Below are 17,479 nucleotides of genomic sequence, written 5' to 3' on the forward strand. Positions count from 1 at the left end.
TAGTGGCATGCTGATTATGGTGAATATTGGTGCATGAAAACGTCTTGTAAATTTACAGGCCTAGTGGACTCCTTGTTGGTTGCCCTCCTTGGTGGAGGAAGTAGTTGACTAGCGTGTCATAATCGGTGCTCTATCCTAATCTGATAAGTTGAGTGTAGAGCCGCATCATCATCCCATTCTTTACTCCCACTTTTTCTTGCTGGGTAGATGATTTATTGCGTTCGCTGACTTTTCCGTGTTGAATCTATTGTCTTAAGCTATCTGCTCTACTCTGGCTCTGGAAACTATTGTCGACTTTTCCATCGGACATGTGATGATAGCTTCCGCTCAAGTACAAATTCTATCCCCTGTATCCCTGTCGACCCTGGCCCACGTCGTCGGAATTTTGTGACAACACCTCGGATATTCTCAACTTGGCTTAGAAGCCGTTGATTACCCCGCAATATTAACTCGTCCTAGGCAGACTCCGGGCTCCGAAGAAGGAAGGCCAAGCCGGTCAGACGAGTTAGGAAGGTTTCGCCCAAATTTCTCCTATTTGAGATTGAGCAAGCCCATATATCCACACGTTGATCATTGGTCTCTTGATCTTGGGACAAACAATGATAATCGAGATGCAGTCAGTATAGACTCTGTATATTGCCCGAATATCAGGCATCAGGTACTCCGAGCGATGAGAAAAGGCACAAAGCATATGACATGGATGGTAATATCATATAAGAGGGACCTTGTCGAGATGAACAAAGGCAGCAATAAAGAAATCATTCATCTAGAAGTCTACTTTTACCCAGTTTTGATCCAAAAACCTACTTCTCACACCGATCAATTATCCTGGTCTTACCCACTATAAAACTTGTTAATTTCCTGACAGTCACTATTCTCTGCGGCCTATCTCTAGCCACGACCGTCGCTAAACGCGCCACTATAACGCAAGTCACCAATTTTGGCAATAATCCCGAAAATTTCACCTTGTAAGATTTTTCCTCCAGTGTAGCACGGACTCACACGGGCCGCCGAATAATCCACCAGGTTCGTGCCGTTAATCGTGAAGCCCTGTATTACGCGCTCGTCAACTCCTTAGTAGACCCAACGTGCCGGATCGAATATCCATCTTTTGCTTGCGGATAGTCTTGGCTTCCTAAATCTGAAACAAGACTAATGTTGCTCTGTTATCCCACCCGGGAGCATTAATCAGGACTCTCTTCTTAGCAGCCCACGAGGATCCATCCACCTGAGACTCCGATGACCGCTTCAAGAATATCCACCCTGGTAAGAAGCTGCAAAAGGCTGTATTGTGCAACGATGAGTGAGCGATGCACTGTAGGTTAGTCGAGATTAGACAAGCTCCTGCCGACGGGATCCAGGAGCAGATGCGCTGTTGGGTCCAGCCCTTGGCTCCTCGGCCTGTCCTCGTAGAAGCGAAACCTTTAGCAAGTACCGGCATCCAGTGTTAGATGTATAAAAGCTATGTGATAGCTATATCTTCAGTCAAGTTCTACTCATCAGTCTTTTCTGCTTGCACGTTCCCAAGTTCCATTCCTTTCTTTTACTTGACTCATTCGCTCATTTAATCCTCTGATCTGTGATCAGATAGCTACGCTCTTTACGCCTTTCTGTTTCTCGTTCATCAAGATGCGCTCTGCATTACCTCTCCTCGTTGGCGCCAGCCTGGTATCGGCTTGGACCGAACTTCATCATGAACCATTCATGAACAAAAACATTGATCCCATTGTTGTTCCAGGCACCTATGCTTCGCATATGCACACATTTTTCGGCAGTGATGCTGTCACTAATGTTTTGCCTACCTCGTCTGATTTGCAGAAAGGTTGCTACAGCGGCCAGAACGCCAACGACTTGTCTGTCTACTGTATGTCTAGTAGCACCTAACGCTCATATTTGCCGGCATCTGACATTACTACTAGGGATTCCTACTCTATACTACGTTGATGGTGATACCTTCACTGAAGTGCCCGTTTTTCGCTTCAGCACCTACTATACCAATGCATTCGCCGAGATGGCCATCCCCCAAGATTTCGCCATGATCTCCGGCAATGCATCCGCGCAAACCCAAGCCGAAGCTGACCACCCTTCTAATGGATTGGAATGGTTCTGCGAAGGGTCTGACGAGCGTGAATCCGATATCGCCAAGTTTCCCACCAGCACTTGCGACCAGCATCTGCAAGTCTCACTGCGCTTCCCCAACTGCGTCAATCCAGACAATCTCGCCGAATACGACTGGAGCGACGACTCTAACAAGTGTCCCGAGGGCATGAAGACAATCCCGCAGCTGCGTTATGCCGCCCGCTACGATACCAATGCTGTTGTGCCTGGTGGCTGGAGCGGCGACGCCCCTTTCCAGCTTTCGTGCGGCAGCACTACCGGTAATGGATACTGCTTCCACGGTGACTTTATCAACGGTTGGTATGAGGATGCCGCTGAGAACATGCTCGCGTCCGGCGGTGGCGGCTACGAAGATGGTCAGTTCATCAGCGGTGAACATGGTTCTGCTGCTGCCGACCCTGGCTGCACTGCGACTGACCAGGACCCTGATAACGGAACGAGTGATTATCTCACGAGTGTGGAAATGATGAGCGGCGGATCTGTCGTGGCCGGTGCTGTAAACACGACTTCCGCGGCCACAGAAAGAACAGTCCAGTCGCCCACCTTGGCTCCCGCAACAACTCCCACTGCGACCTCAACCATCTCGCGCAGAATACGAATCAAGACAAGGGCTGTCTAGACGGTTTCTTCAGCAAGGCCCGCATGGACCGATGATAAACATCTAAGATTCAAGAATGCTCGCAGGACGATGCTGTATGCTTCAATTAAACATAAGTGTCAGTTGAATGACACCGCTGAGCGGCCCGGGTGGTTGATCTTAAGTGCTATAGACGCGCGCAAGTAAATTAGACAAATTGGTATTTAAACAGGAGATCTTGCGTATCTTGGATTTGGCGCTGTAGTTCGACCTCCTGTAATAATCGACAATAGTCTGTCCAACCACGGTTCCCATGTTGATTGCCTATATCTGCGAATTGATAACAAAATACCATTAATTTAACATTCACAAAGTTCAAAGCCCCTCGCGGATCAAAAGTTGCCAAAACCATTCAAATATAATCTAGCCTCTGTATTCCTTAGCCGTCCTGTAAAAGCTTTCCATGCTACATAGCATCTTGGTCGGTGCGTTTTATACTTGAATAGGCTGGACATTCCGTCAGTATCCGGATGCTGGTATTCTTATCCGGCATGTTATCGCAAGTAAATTCTTGGCATCTCGTTACGACATTGCAAGGAGACGGCTCAAGTTCCGCCGTTCCCCATAAACCTACGTAAACCGAAAAGCTCGGGAAAAGGCTTTGGCCACGCCCGAGCATTAAGGTATTCTGGATCTGACCCCAGCAGTGCCTGCCCTACAATTTCCAACATAAATCTGCCGATGCCTATGCTCGAAATCTTGGTTTCCGTATGTGATTATGCAACGTATCCAATCTCAGGCCAGCAATTTGTGTCACCTCACCGAGCAACCGAACCTTTCGACGACGGATACTACGCCTACGTCGGGCACCGCTAACGAGGCCCGGCAACTACACATCGAAATCGAATCATCGATCACTTCTCCCTCGCACAAGGAGAAATCCCCGCCTATTCATACCGCGTCACGTCGCATCCATAGCGGGAATAAGTTGGTGAAGAACAACAGTAAGGTGACGGCCTTGAGTCCTAGGAAGGAAAGGAGCTCAGTAAGTCTCAATATCTTTGTTCTACCTGAAAGTTCTCGCACATTTAACTGACTCGAGACCGCCTTTCGTGACGTAGTACACCACAGTTGCATGGTATGTTAAACCCTGCCCGCAAACATATTGATTTTGATCGTTCTGCATCCGTCTTTTTACCCTTGGTCCACCATGGTCCTAAAGTCGTGTCTAACATTGTCGTCTTCATTTAAGCAAACAATGTAGACATCGTAAGGTCAAATGCAGCGGCGAAAACCCTTGTCAACGATGCCATGACCTGAACCTGTCGTGTCTCTACAGTACCAATCGTCGATCAAGGTTGCCCGAGGAATCCGATGAGTTGAAACATGTCGCTGCTCAAGTTACCCTGCTACAAGACGAAGTCACCCGATTACATGAAGCTGTAGGCAATGCACAAGTCATTTCGGTTGCTTGTCCTATCCTAGGCGATGTGTTGCCTTCTACAGAAATGTCTTCTGAAAATGATCCTTTGATTCAAGTCACCCAGTCTCCGCTCCAGGGGTTTTCTGCTCGCTGCGTTGGACATTCAGTTCCCGAAAATCCCACCAGTCCAGCAAACGGATTTGCTAACTTCAGTAATGTTCTCGCGGACATGGAATTTGAGGGTTTGCAGCAAGCAGACGACTACTTTGTACAAAGGCCTGAAAATGATATGAAAGAACGCCAGGTTGATCCGCTGTTCATATTCAACAAAGATGAGATGATCAGGCTATGTCGATTGTATGAGGAGGCTTTCGATTGCATGTTACCTGTCATTAGCGTGCAGTCTCTCATCACCCATACGGAGAACCTAACATCAGTTGAGTCGGTGAAGGATCAAATGAGCCCAGAGCCTACTAGCGGCATCGAGATGCTCCAGCTTAAGGTTGTTATATGCTGTGCCCTGGTGATCCAGGGGGGTGACCAGGGCGAAAAGGCAGCCAGGATTTATGAAAACATGGGAAATATTACCGATCAGATGATCAAGTATGACACGAATTCCACCCCGAATCTCGCTTTCTTGGCATTGCTGGCAAACTATCAACTCTTATCCCAGAACGATGTTCTGGCCTGGAGAACAACATGGCAACTGGCACGGTCATGCTTAAGAAAAGGTCTACACCGGAGAAGGGGTTTGATGGTAATTGAGGAAAGTGATGAAAGAAAATACGCTCTCAATGTTTTTTGGACTGCTTACGTCTTTGGTCAACAATTGGGATTTGATACGGGCTTGCCTTGCGTTATTAGGCAGGGGGATATCGATAAAGAGCTTCCTTTGCCGGTAGGTGAATATGATGCAGATGAAATGTTTGGATAAGTTGTTGACCGTCTAATCAGGAAACATATCCCTACCTTGTGGCAATGATCACTTGGACCAGAATCGGGATCAGGGTTTGGCGCCGGTGGGATTGTCTTGGTACCCCTCCAATTCCGGAACATCCGTCGGAGACAGTTGATGTCCTCGGCAAAGAGATATTACAATGGTATGAAACACTACCTGAGCAGATCAAAGTAAGCAATTTGCCAGGAGGAAGGCTGAGTTTGACTGCTCGGTCACAAGACCTCGATCGCCCCAAGACGTTGATCTGTTTCAAGCTACTGCAGGTGAGTAGTTGATTAGTAGCTTATGTGAAACTCTCTGACAGGTTTAGATGCGCATTTGGTTATATATGCCAGTTCTGTGTAGTAGATCAACTACCACAGCGAATCTGAAGCAATCACAGCACGCCGTGTCACTTGCAACAAGTACCGTTCGATACTTAAGCTCTCTGAAAGATACAAACCTGGATCATATGACTCAGTCATTCTATCCTCGCTTCCTTTTATCTACCATCATGATCTTTTTCCTGGCTTCCATCCACGCTCCAGTCTATTTCGCTGGTACCTGTCGAGCGGATTTTTATGCCGCTATTGAACTGACAAAATCCTTCAGAGTCAAGGATTGGCTTTCACAGCGTCTTTGGAGAGCGGTTCAATCTCTCAAGAACGTGGCACCACGATTTGGTCTTGATTTAGATGAGTACCAGTCAATGGTGACAGCGTGGATGATGAGTTCTCGGAATGGGTATCTCGAGTCGAATTTGATTGGTGAAATCGAGGTGCAGACACCCACTAGTTTGTCACATCAGCCATCCGACGAGCTTCTATCGGGTGCAACTTCGAATGGTATCCAAATTTGGACGGAACTGTCATACATATTTGAGGCCTTTACAAGCCCGAGCGGGTTTGGATACGAGCAAGGTAACGACGCCCAAAGCCCATCTCGGATCGTACACTCATTAACCTCCGAACCGACAACCGAACAAGACAGGACAGTCTTCTTGATATTCAAAGATTTGATACAAGTAGGCTGCTCCGGCCTTTGGGAAGGGTTTTGAGAACTCACGGTAGGAGGTAATGAAAACAATAGAACTCTAATAAAGCACTCGACTTTATTCTAATACAGACTTGTCTACCTTGACGTCTCGTGATACCTCGATCTTGTGAGGTCCATGGGGCTAGTAGGGTTCGCGTTGAGGGGGTCGTGAATTTTGATTAGGTATTACTTCGTATCTTCCGAATGATGCCATTCAGGCCCTTCGCGAGGGATTGCAGTAGTGTGTATCCGGGTTTGCCAACCGAGAGTGAATCAGATGTCGACTGTGCTGGTACTTCGATACTCCTTGGGGCGGTTTCAATGTGAATCACCTTCCTGCTGCTGAACGCCTTTTCTTGACTACCGCTAATGCTGGACAGTACGTCGATGCTGTCTTTGTTATTTGCACTTGAGACAAATATCTATCATGCAGTACTTCTATATTCCCCTCACTCATCGGGCGATACAAGGCAGACTACTTCAAGGAGGAGTCCTACGAATTTATTCTGAAGGAATTGAGAATAGAGAAATCCGGTGGCATAAAACAATGTGTGAAGGGGGTGACAGGAGTCAGGGCGAGCCTTCTCTTCGGGTTTGGTCCAGAGCCGAGCAAGCTCTTCGACGCTGAATTGACGGAGCTCTTGAAGGCTTGAAATTTGCTGTGCATCACCATAACTCAGCAAACGTAATGCAGTATAGTCTATCCCGATAACTTCGCGGCTGTGGCCCATTTGCGAGGGACACTCTCCTGCTACCATCTCTCCATGCGACGAAAACGGATCAATTCGCCTTAAGGAGATGCCACCATCTCCGCGCGTCTTTTCTCGAGCCGCAAAATCAACGGCTCCCAATAAGCCTACAGCGAACCTCGCACCAAAGATTGTCAAGAGGCATAGGAGTGGGCAATACATATCTACTGTGTTTCGGTAGCGTTTCTGCATCGATCGTGAGGCGTTCACCAATAAGGTATGCGCAACTGTTCAGGCTGTCAGCCTTGTGAAAAGCAGATGGCGACGCAACGGCCCAGCCAAACGGTACTGCGTCATTCCAATGACGATATTGTAATAAAGTCGGTTCCATGAAAAACATCAGAAAGAAGCCGCTAAGACGGGTTTGAGAAGTGTGGAACATCTAATAATGAGAATAACGATAAGTCATGGAGTTGTCTTAGTACTGTCAGCTTACTACAAATTTGCATCATGTCACGCTACCTCAAGAAGATCGTATCAAGCGGTGCATCAAGACCACAATTATTGTATCCCCTTTCCCCCTCTCTGTCTACCTCCTAATGTTCAGCTGCAGACGTATCGGTTTGTATATCTGGGCCAAACAGTGCAGTCGGTAATATGCCTTAGTAATCTTGCTGTCATTTGACAAGTTCTGACCCCCATCACCGGTGGTCATCCCGTACAGGATATAAAAACGATGCACTTGCGGATGCGGAAAAAGAACTACAGAGGTGCATTGTATTCTAGGTACATGTATAAATAGAATCCAATTTACAAGTTGCCGCGCTCGGCTTGCTCACGCTCAATAGCCTCGAACAAGCTCTTGAAGTTTCCAGCGCCGAAACCATCAAAAGCGTTGCGCTGGATGATTTCGACGAAGACCGTTGGCCTGTCCATGAGGGGTTTGGTGAACAGCTGGAGCAAGTAACCGCCTTCATCAAAATCGATGAGGATATTGAGACGCTCAAGGGTCTCGAACTCCTCCTTGAGCTCCCAATTTCGATTCTCCGTTTCAAGACGCTGGCGCATGGTAGTGTAGTATGTCGATGGGACGTCGATGAATTCGACGCCGCGGGCACGGAGGGCCGAAACGGCGGTGATGATATCCGGGGTGAGGAGGGCGATGTGCTGAACGCCCGGACCAGAGTTAAAGATGACGTACTCCTCGATCTGGGACTTCTTCTTGCCCAACGCGGGCTCGTTAATGGGCATCTTGATGATGTTGTTGGGTGAGGCCATGACGATAGAACTCAGCGCCGAGAACTCGGTGCAGATTTCGTTGTCGTCGACGGACCAGAAGCGGTGGAAGGATAGGCACTGCTCGTAGAAGGCACAAATAGCACCCATCTCATTCCACGACTGGTTGCCGACGCAGTGGTCGATACGGGCCAGTGGGACGTCCGGAACGGTGACGGTGGCGATGTGCTTGTTCACGGTACGGTAGCCAGGGAGGAAGAGACCGGTATAGTTCTGACGGCAGATAAGAGTGTGGGTGGTGTCGCCGTATGTGCAGATGACAGCGGTGGAGACAGAGCCATGTTCCTTATCCTTACTGATAGTCGGGCCCTGGACGGCGATAGCGCCTTGCTCGACGGCCTTGTGGTACACGCCCTCGACGTCGTCAACCTCAAAGGCAACGTCTTTCACGGCGTCACCATGGCGCTCAAGGTGGGCGTGCATCTCCTTGAGGAGCTTCCGGTTGGCCGTGGAAATGGGCTCATCGTCGGTCAAGTGTGCCTCAGAACGGAGGGGAGATGTGAAGACAAAGCGGACATCATTATTGGTGACAAGATACGAGGAAAAGTATCGACTGCCAGTCTCCAGGCCCTTATAGGCAGTGGTTTTGAAGCCAAAGAGGTTGGTGTAATATGAGGCGGCCTGTTTAGCATTACCAACCCACCAGGTTATATGATCATAGCCAGTGAAGTTGGGAGGCGGCTGGACTGCGAAGCTGTCTGTCTGAGAGCGGGCACTGGTAGAAGTAGCGGTGAATGGCTGAGGAGCCCGCTGAGGAGGAGAGTTGATGATAGCAACAGGGGTCACTGACATGCTGACGGGGCCTTTAAATATCAGGTATTAATATGAGTGATAAGAGGGTTGAGGCTTAGATACTGGTATCAGATTTGATATCTTGGGGACGGTGTCTGAGAAGCCAATGGTGTTTGACTTATAAGATATTAGAGACAGCTACCAAACGAAACGAGATATTTTGGAGTCTATTTAACAGATTTCAACTACCCACGCAAGCCTGGCTTAAAATATTTCTGATAAGACTTACCGCACTCTTTGTTAAGTATCGCGGGGAATTTTCCGCCATGAGGAAGTGTTCCGCACCCCGGACCACCGTTTCGCACAAGCGGAAAGGCCACGGCCGAAACTGGCGGCTTTTGAACCGCCTCAAGCCGACGTTGACCGTGGACTGCTAATTGACTGCTACCACAGCTCTATTAGAATCTAAGGGTGTCATAGCACTCGCAGTTTTCAATCGCAAACCTAGGTTTAGTCGTTTTGAATATCATCTTCAATTGCCTTGATTTAAGTATTCTTCCCCCATAATCTACAGGTTTTACTTCAGATTGCCTCTACGCACATTCGAAGAGGAGCTTTACGTAGTGTTTCTGTATACAGGATGTGTCCAGGACTCTGCCAGCACGGAATGTGTGAAAGCACTACCAGTTTCAGTTCCAAGGAGATAGATGACAAGGGCGGAAGGGCCTAGAAACTTCGTCGCTTGATGACTTGTTTAATTTTTTTTTATCACTTGGTGAAATCCTCACCCTCCTCACCACGCATGGCTTCCTGAAAGTGCATGTCTCAGGATCATTCAACGATGACAGTTCTATTAGAGCTTTAGATCGGAAAGCTTGCTTTAATGACTGTTACAATAAGCCCAAGTATAGCATTCTCCAAATTCAAACCTAAGCCTTAGCTTATTTGGCCCCGCAATCACTATTACAGCTTCGATGGCGCACTTGGGGTTATGGATACAAATAACATAAGAAAGCTTACGCATACATTCATTTAACTTCGGTGGTTCGTTACTTTGTCTGCCATATGCTCTTTCATTCACACACGCGTTCAGTCATTACTTGTTTGATGCTTTTAGTGATTCCATGGAATTGGCAGCACATTGATTGCGAATTACGAAACTTAAAATACAAACTATTGCAATCATAGGCTATCTTCGCCCCGAAGAGTCTTTTTGTTTTGATTCTCCGGTGTAAAGATGACATTATCTCCAATCATCAAGTCCTTCATACCGTACGGTATATGCTTCTAATTAGAGGTATTTATTATAACGTACATGATAAGCGAAATGGTCAGATAAGCGAAATGGTCACTTTTTCTCAACCTCTGAACTAGAACTCGGAATAAAAACACAACAAATTAATTAATTAATTAAAACTTCTCACTATACTCTTCCCCAGATGTCTCAATTATTACCTAACAGGTTCTTGCATTATGACCAGGCTTACCGCATATACCACAATGCCGAACCCTTGGTCGCGCCGACTTTCCTTGACCACCACTTCGGGATGATTCGGCCACTACCTGCGCATCAACATCCATCTGATCAATTACTTGCCTTCCTTCCTCTACTGTCATTACCCCTCTCTTCTGCAGTCGGGTCCTTCTTGCCCTCCGGCGCCGGCTTAATACCTCATTTGCCTGTTGAAGGTCTTGGACCTGACCCCGTAATAAGGTAACCTCATGCATAACTGCCTTTGTTCCCTTTGAAAGAGACTTCAGAGCGCCTAGGATTGATTCTGGGGAGCTGTTCTGATGCCTTCTAATTCGTCTTTCAATATATTCAGACTGAGACCCAGCCTCAAGCACGGTCTTTGGGGTCTTTGAGACCCAAGGTGTTGACGGGCTAGCCATCTCCTCAACTGGCGTTGGAGTCCGTTGCTGCATATCAAGCTTTGAGACCACATTTTCCGCATCCAGGGGAACAAGCCCAGCTCCTCTAAAGGCCGACTTGATATTTCTTTCTGTCATAGTGGCTTGAAATGCGGCATAAAAGGCCGGAAAGAACTCAGTCTTCGAAACGTGGGTTATAGAGCATCTGATCAAATGCTCTATTTCTCGACCGTAAGCATTCTTAAGCACGCTAAAGCACCCGACGTCAAGGGGCTGAAGTAGATGAGACGAATGAGGCGGCATACAAAGCCTAATGATCTTATTTTCCTCGCAATATCTCTCGAAGTCGATCGAGTGGTGGCTTTCATGCCCATCAAGGATTAAGAGACGATAGGAACCAGTTGATCGATTGGTCGTACACCGGTCAAAGTGCTTTAGCCACTCTAAACCTGTATCGTTATCTGTCCAGCCATTTTGGGTTGTTGTAATAGCCCAATCGCCCGGGAGGTTGCTTTCTTGGTACCAGTTGGCGAGGTGATATTGGCCCGCACCGATGATAAACGGCTGGACCGCCCAGCCATCCGCATTAATCGCCTGAATGACCGTAATCCATTCCCGGTTTCCAGGCTGCACTGATTTTGGTTTTCCACGCCTATCTGTACCTGTGACGACCATTCCGCTTGCAATCATGCCCATAAGAAAGCCAGTCTCGTCAACGTTATAGATATCATTTGATCGGATGCCATATTTCGCGATTGTATTCGCCACAAGCGTAAACCAGTTACGGATAATAGTTGGATCTTCACACTTGGCTCTCTGGTAGTCGTATTTCCGAAAAGAACGCGTCTTAAGGTCTGGGTGTCGCTTGACGAAGTTTGAAGCCCAACGCGTGCCGACTGGTGGCGCGTCGCGGTCGGCAAGTAATTGATCAGCCATTTCTTTCACACTACATAGCCGGGGGGAAAATCCTCGCGAATCCAGGTCGAGAATAAACTGAATAAGAGTCTCTTCCTCTAAATCAGATAGTTTGCGTGAATTAGGCATTATATCGCGTCGAGCAGGAATGCCATTATATCGGTTAAGGAGGTTACTATAGCGAACTTTATAGATCTTTGCAGCGCGTCGAAGACTCAATTTTGGGTCATTCTGGTAGGCTTGAAGTGCAAGAATGATATTTGCCTCATTAATTGATTGTGGCATATCAAGTGGTTGAGGAATAAGTAATCAAATAGAAAGAGGAGAGATTGAGGGAAAAGTGACCATTTCGCTTATCTGACCATTTCGCTTATCATGTACGTTATACTACTTTAGATCTTTATAGCTCCTAATATTACTTATCTAATTAGTCTCCTATAATATAAGATATCTTCTAATATATAGCTAAGACTATCTTAAGAATAAACTTAACCAGCTTCTATTCCTATTTTTTTATCTCTCTATATACTATCTCTTTCAGGGAGTAAATCCTAAGATTATACTTATATTCTACTCTTCCTTTAGGCATAAGTTCTCCAATTTATTAAGGCAAAATATAGTCTAAGCTACGCATTATTATAATACTCTTAGGATTATCTAGATTTACTTATCTAAGGTAATCCCGGAATTCTAGAAGTTCTAGTTAATAAAGCTATTAGATATAGTTACTTAGATTAATATACTGCTATAGGTTATAGGCATATACTAGTTTCTTAAACTTATTAGACCAGGAATCCTAATCCTCTAGAGATGCATAGGTAATGGCCCTTTTAGCATATTTTGTTAATATTATGATAAAATAAACCGAAGGTTATATACATTTAGGTACATAGGTCACTAAGATGTAATTAAGACTCTTAATTGTTAGATATTACGTATATTCGGTCTATTAATCTAAATTGGTATATTTATCTTAGCGGTTTTACTATTTCGGTTATAATCTTAAAATATCCCTACTTGCACGTGAGACCCCAGCACCTGTTCAACAGGGTCAAACGAATAACCAACAGGGGCAGATTTCAACACAGAACAATGAATACATCAATCTGCATCAATGAACCGAATACACGTAATGTTTGGCAGATTTTAGTAGAGGAAATTAATATCCTAAGAAACTGAAATATACTATGCATATATTAGATATCTTTTGCTATTCTTAACTACGATTATTAGTTATGTTCATTAACGTTTGTGGGTTTATTTTAAAACTCGAGTATTATTAATACCCTAAAGGGCACGCGGTCTGTATTCCGTCCTTCTCCACAATAAGCCTAGGTTAGCCGAAATTCGGGGGACGATGTCCGCATATTGGTCATGAATATGGATGGCATAAGTATTTCTGGATTTCGTCAATACACACTGGAAAATATACTTGTTATCTTGCCTTTAACTTGTGATTATGCAACAAATTAATGCGCAGGTTAATGATCTATCGCGCATCGCCAATTTACAAACACCGTCATCAACGAATAGTCCTTTTGAATCAGGTCCCGTCAAAGCTGCAAACCCGTCCCGCATTGTGATTGAGTTATCTGCTAGTCCTCCTGAGTCGGCAAAACAATCGTCATTGGCTCATGCTTCTCCACGGCGCAACAGTAAAGATCCGATTGCACTTTCAAAAAGGACAAGGGGTCCCGTATGTATATAGACCTGTTCCCGACTAAAGGTCTTATCGCTAACTCGAGACATTCCCCATCACCAAGTATGTCGCAATTGCTTGGTATGTTCAAGGTTTTCCTATACCCCAGCTTATTACAAAGCAAATCTCTTGTCTGACTTTATTGCCGTAGTAATGGGTGTAGGCGACGTAAGGGCAAATGCAGTGGAGGCAATCCGTGTAGACGATGCGCCAACTTGAAAATGCCATGTCTTTACAACTCCAACACCAAGCGGAACTGGCGATTATCCGATGAACCTGAGGAACTTGAGGATATGGTTAGACGAAATTCCCCATCACAGCGCACCATGGAACTGTCACACCAGTCCGCAGGCAGTATGCAAGACCTTTCAACACCCGAGGAAATTCCGGAAGGAATGCCGCTTGCGATAAACATTCCTTTCGACGACCTATTCCTTTCGGCGTGTATGAATTTTGGAGGACAGCCTACTAACCAAGCGGATTTTCCTCAACTGGATGCGTTTGGCATCTCTCAGCATTCCCTCCACATAGCTGAAGGCTTTGACGGAAACAGCAATTTTACCTGGGATTTCGCGTCTGGAGGTTCTATTGAAAGGAGAAGCTATCCTACAAAGGCGTCTGATACGTTCAGTGACGAGACGTCGTTTCATCCGTTACCTGAATTCAATCAAGATGAGATCATCAAATTATGCCGCTTGTACAAGGGTGGAATTGGATCCATGTACCCAATCATCGACACGGAATCACTTCTCACCTTTGTGAGGACCACTCCACTCTCTAACCTGACTGAGAGTTGTAATATCGTTGAACCAATTGTCGGCCTCAACGTCCTTCGGCTGAAGCTCATTATATGCTGTGCTCTAACAGTCGAAGGAGAAAGTCAAAACGAAAAGGCAGACCGGATCTACGCGAGTATAAGGGGCTTCTCTTTCAATATGCTCAGCCTTGAGACCGACGGATCGTCTTCTCTCGATCTCTTGGTACTACTGGCAATATATCACATTCTGGCCCAGAATGACGTGCTTGCTGAGAAGAAAATTTGGCAGCTGGGACGCTCATGTTTAGAAAAAGGCTTACACCGAAAACCGAATATCGACAAAATCCACAGCGATGAGGGTCGAAAGAATGCGCTGACTACTTTCTGGACTGCCTACGTGCTCGACCAACAACTGAGACTCAACACAGGCTTACCATGTGTTATTGCGGAACACCTCATTGATAAAGAGCTTCCTCTTCCCGTAAGTGGCAACAATTTAGTCAACACGTCTGAAGACCCCGCTGACAATAAAACCAGGATCGGGATTCCTACCTTATGGCTATCATAAGTTGGACTAGAATTAGTGCCAAAGTCTCAAATCAGTGGTCGTATAGAGATTCATCACTGCCTTCAAACAATAGCATTGAAATTATAGATACAGAGATTCTAGAGTGGTACAGGGCTTTACCCGAACAGATGAAGGTTCAAAGCCCACAATCGCGAACTTCTTATCCGAATGTTGGAGCGAAGCGCCTCGAATATCGCAGGGTATTGCTTTTCTTTAAATTACTTCAGGTATGGAGCCCATAGTGACTGCATAATGTGACAATTACTGACGGACCTAGATACGTATGTCGCTGTACGCTTCAGTTCTGAGCAGTTCATCAAGCATTATGATGAACTCACAACAGTCGGAACGGGCTGTATCACTTGCTAAACACACAATCCAGTATCTGACGTCTTTGGAGGATGTGGAACTGGATTATTTCACCAAATTGTTCCATCCTTACCTTCTGCTATCTACGATAACAATCCTCTTCCTGGCCTCTGTCTATGCTCCGGCGAATATCAGAGATAATTGTCAAGAAGATTTCAAGGCTAGTCTTGGACTGACAGCATCTCTGCTTCAAAAGAGTTGGCTTTCACAGCGCTTATGGGGGGCTATCAAGTCGCTTAAGCATGTAGCACCCCGATATGGCCTTGATCTCAACGACTGTCACTCAACGGCGATAGTGAGGGAAATGGGTCTTTCGCACGAGCAGAGTCCGAGAGGTCAAGTGGAACAGCCATCGGTCAATTTGCCCCCTCAATTGCGAGGTCAGAGACACCCAGACGCATCTTTGAATGGTCGTCAGATTCAGCAAGAGCTATCACGTATTACTGAGGCATATGTAAGCCTCGGCAAGTTGGGATACAAGGCGGATATAACGATTTTTCTTATAATGAGGGACCTTATACAGGGCAGTAGCTTTGATTCAGAGAGGCATAGGGGGTCTATAGTATTATAGCGTAATATAGAATTTTGTTTTCTTCTTATTTGGACATACATAACCTGACAGAAGTAATCCCCAACTGGAAGTTATAATAACTTGCAGCGCTTTGCTCCAGACAAGGGTAGACAGCTCGACTGCTGCTATCTCGATATAGACCATACTTTAAAAGTGGGTACCTGGTATAGTGTTCTATTTCAACCTATATTTAAGCCTTGAGATATGTATCTAGTATTCGGCCGTTTTGACCTGCTTGGTTAACCTTAGCTATATATATAGGAGATGGCATCTGGGTCAGGGTTTGGCAGAAAAGGCAGGTCTTCCTAATAAGGAAATATAAGTCTGAGGTAAAATGCAACTTACTATTAAATCTATTTCTAAATATTTCTAGTAAATTTAGATTTTATTAAATATTTATATAACGTGCATGATAAGCGAGTGTCGCAGACAAGCGAGTGTCGCAAAAATCTCAACCTTTAAACTAAACACTACCATCAAAACACCACAAACTGTCTAATCGATTAAAATTACTCACTATTCTCTTCTCCAGATACCTTAATATCCTCCTGACATGTTCTTGCATTATGTCCCGTCTTGCCGCATACACTACAGCGCCGAACCCCCGGTCGCGCCGACCTTCCTTGACCACCATTCCTCGAAGATTCGGCCACTACCTGCATATCAACATTCATCTGATCAATTAAATCTCTTGCTTCCCCTACAGCCATCACTCCTCCTTTCTGTAGTCGGGTTCTTTTTGCCCTTCGGCGCCGGCTTAGTATCTCATTTGCATCTCGAACTTCTCCGAGCTCAGCCTTCAATAAGGCATTTTCATGCATTATTGCCTTTGTTCCCTTTGCAAGTGACTTCAGAGCTCCTAGTATTGACTCTGGGAAGCTACTTTGGTGCCTTCTGATTCGCCTGTTGAGGTATTCAGACTGAGATTCGGCCTCGAGAACTGTCTTTGGTGTCTTTGAAATCCAAGGCTGAGTCTGGCTGGCCTCCTCCACGGGAGGCGTTGGAGTCCGTAGCTGCACATCAAGCTTTGAGATCACACTTTCGGGGTCTAACGGAACAAGCCCAGCTCCTCTTAAAGCCCCTCTGATATTCTTTTCGGTCATAGTAGCTTGAAAGGCGGCGACAAAGGCAGGAAAGAACTCGGTCTTCGAAATGTGATGTACAGACCTTTTGATCAGATCCTCAATTTCTCGACCATATGCCTTTTTGAGCGGCCCAAAGCACCCAACATCGAGAGGCTGGAGCAGGTGAGACGCATGAGCCGGCATACAGAGCGTAACAATCTTGTTTGCCTCACAATATCTCTCAAATTCGACAGAGTGATGACTTTCGTGGCCATCAAGGATCAGAAGACGATAGGAACCAACTGATCGATCAGCTGTGCGTCGATCAAAGTGCCTTAGCCACTCAAGGCCCAGTTCGTTATTTGTCCAGCCATTTTGGCTCATTGCAATAACCCAATCGCGCGGAAGGGTAGGTTCTTCGTGCCAGTTGGCAAGGTGATTTTGGCCCGCGCCAATGATGAACGGTTCAATCGCCTGGCCTTCCGCATTAATCGCCTGAATGACGGTAATCCATTCACGGTTTCCAGGCTGCACTGATTTTGGTCTTCCAAGCTTTTCTGAACCTGTGACGACCATTCCGCTTGAAATCATACCCATCATAAAGCCAGTCTCATCAAAATTCCAAATATCATGTGATTGGATACCATATTTCGCAATTGCGTTCTCTACAAGCCTAAACCAATTGCGAATAATAGTTGGATCTTCACATTTAGCTCTCTGGTAGTCATATCTCCGAAAGAAACGCGTCTTGAGCTCTGGTTGTCGCTTGACGAAGTTTGAAGCCCAGCGCGTGCCGACGGGTGATGCATTGCGGTCAGCGAGGAGACAATTGGCCATTGCTTCAACAAAAGACACTC

General features: G+C 46.0%; 4 protein-coding genes across 5 annotated transcripts; 3 read left to right on the plus strand and 1 right to left on the minus strand.

The window, feature by feature from the left end:
- Positions 1–1,629: 1,629 nt before the first annotated feature.
- Positions 1,630–2,737, plus strand: FOXG_16768 (uncharacterized protein; the record flags this gene model as incomplete). The annotated part of the gene is made up of 2 exons (XM_018396780.1): positions 1,630–1,864; positions 1,920–2,737. The coding sequence occupies 2 exons, from the start codon at positions 1,630–1,632 to the stop codon at positions 2,735–2,737; spliced, it is 1,053 nt and encodes a 350-aa protein (XP_018257548.1).
- A 1,466-nt stretch (positions 2,738–4,203) lies between these two features.
- Positions 4,204–6,112, plus strand: FOXG_16769 (uncharacterized protein; the record flags this gene model as incomplete). The annotated part of the gene is made up of 3 exons (XM_018396781.1): positions 4,204–5,016; positions 5,073–5,339; positions 5,387–6,112. The coding sequence occupies 3 exons, from the start codon at positions 4,204–4,206 to the stop codon at positions 6,110–6,112; spliced, it is 1,806 nt and encodes a 601-aa protein (XP_018257549.1).
- Positions 6,113–7,589: 1,477 nt separating this feature from the next.
- Positions 7,590–9,053, minus strand: FOXG_16770 (4-hydroxyphenylpyruvate dioxygenase; the record flags this gene model as incomplete). The annotated part of the gene is made up of 1 exon (XM_018396782.1): positions 7,590–9,053. The coding sequence occupies exon 1, from the start codon at positions 8,865–8,867 to the stop codon at positions 7,590–7,592; it is 1,278 nt and encodes a 425-aa protein (XP_018257550.1). The 5' UTR covers positions 8,868–9,053.
- A 3,972-nt stretch (positions 9,054–13,025) lies between these two features.
- On the plus strand, positions 13,026–15,606 carry FOXG_22586 (uncharacterized protein). Of its 2 annotated transcripts, XM_018403001.1 has the most exons (5): positions 13,026–13,290; positions 13,358–13,374; positions 13,445–14,531; positions 14,588–14,845; positions 14,896–15,606. In XM_018403001.1, exons 1-5 carry the CDS (start codon positions 13,054–13,056, stop codon positions 15,556–15,558), a joined length of 2,262 nt encoding a protein of 753 aa, XP_018257551.1. In that variant the 5' UTR covers positions 13,026–13,053; the 3' UTR covers positions 15,559–15,606. The 2 variants fall into 2 exon arrangements, with proteins under 2 accessions (XP_018257551.1, XP_018257552.1); XM_018403002.1 differs by having other exon boundaries at positions 13,026–13,374.
- The last annotated feature ends 1,873 nt before the right edge of the window (positions 15,607–17,479 follow it).

The sequence above is a fragment of the Fusarium oxysporum genome, chromosome 15 (assembly GCF_000149955.1).
Source record: "Fusarium oxysporum f. sp. lycopersici 4287 chromosome 15, whole genome shotgun sequence".
NCBI lineage: Eukaryota > Fungi > Ascomycota > Sordariomycetes > Hypocreales > Nectriaceae > Fusarium > Fusarium oxysporum.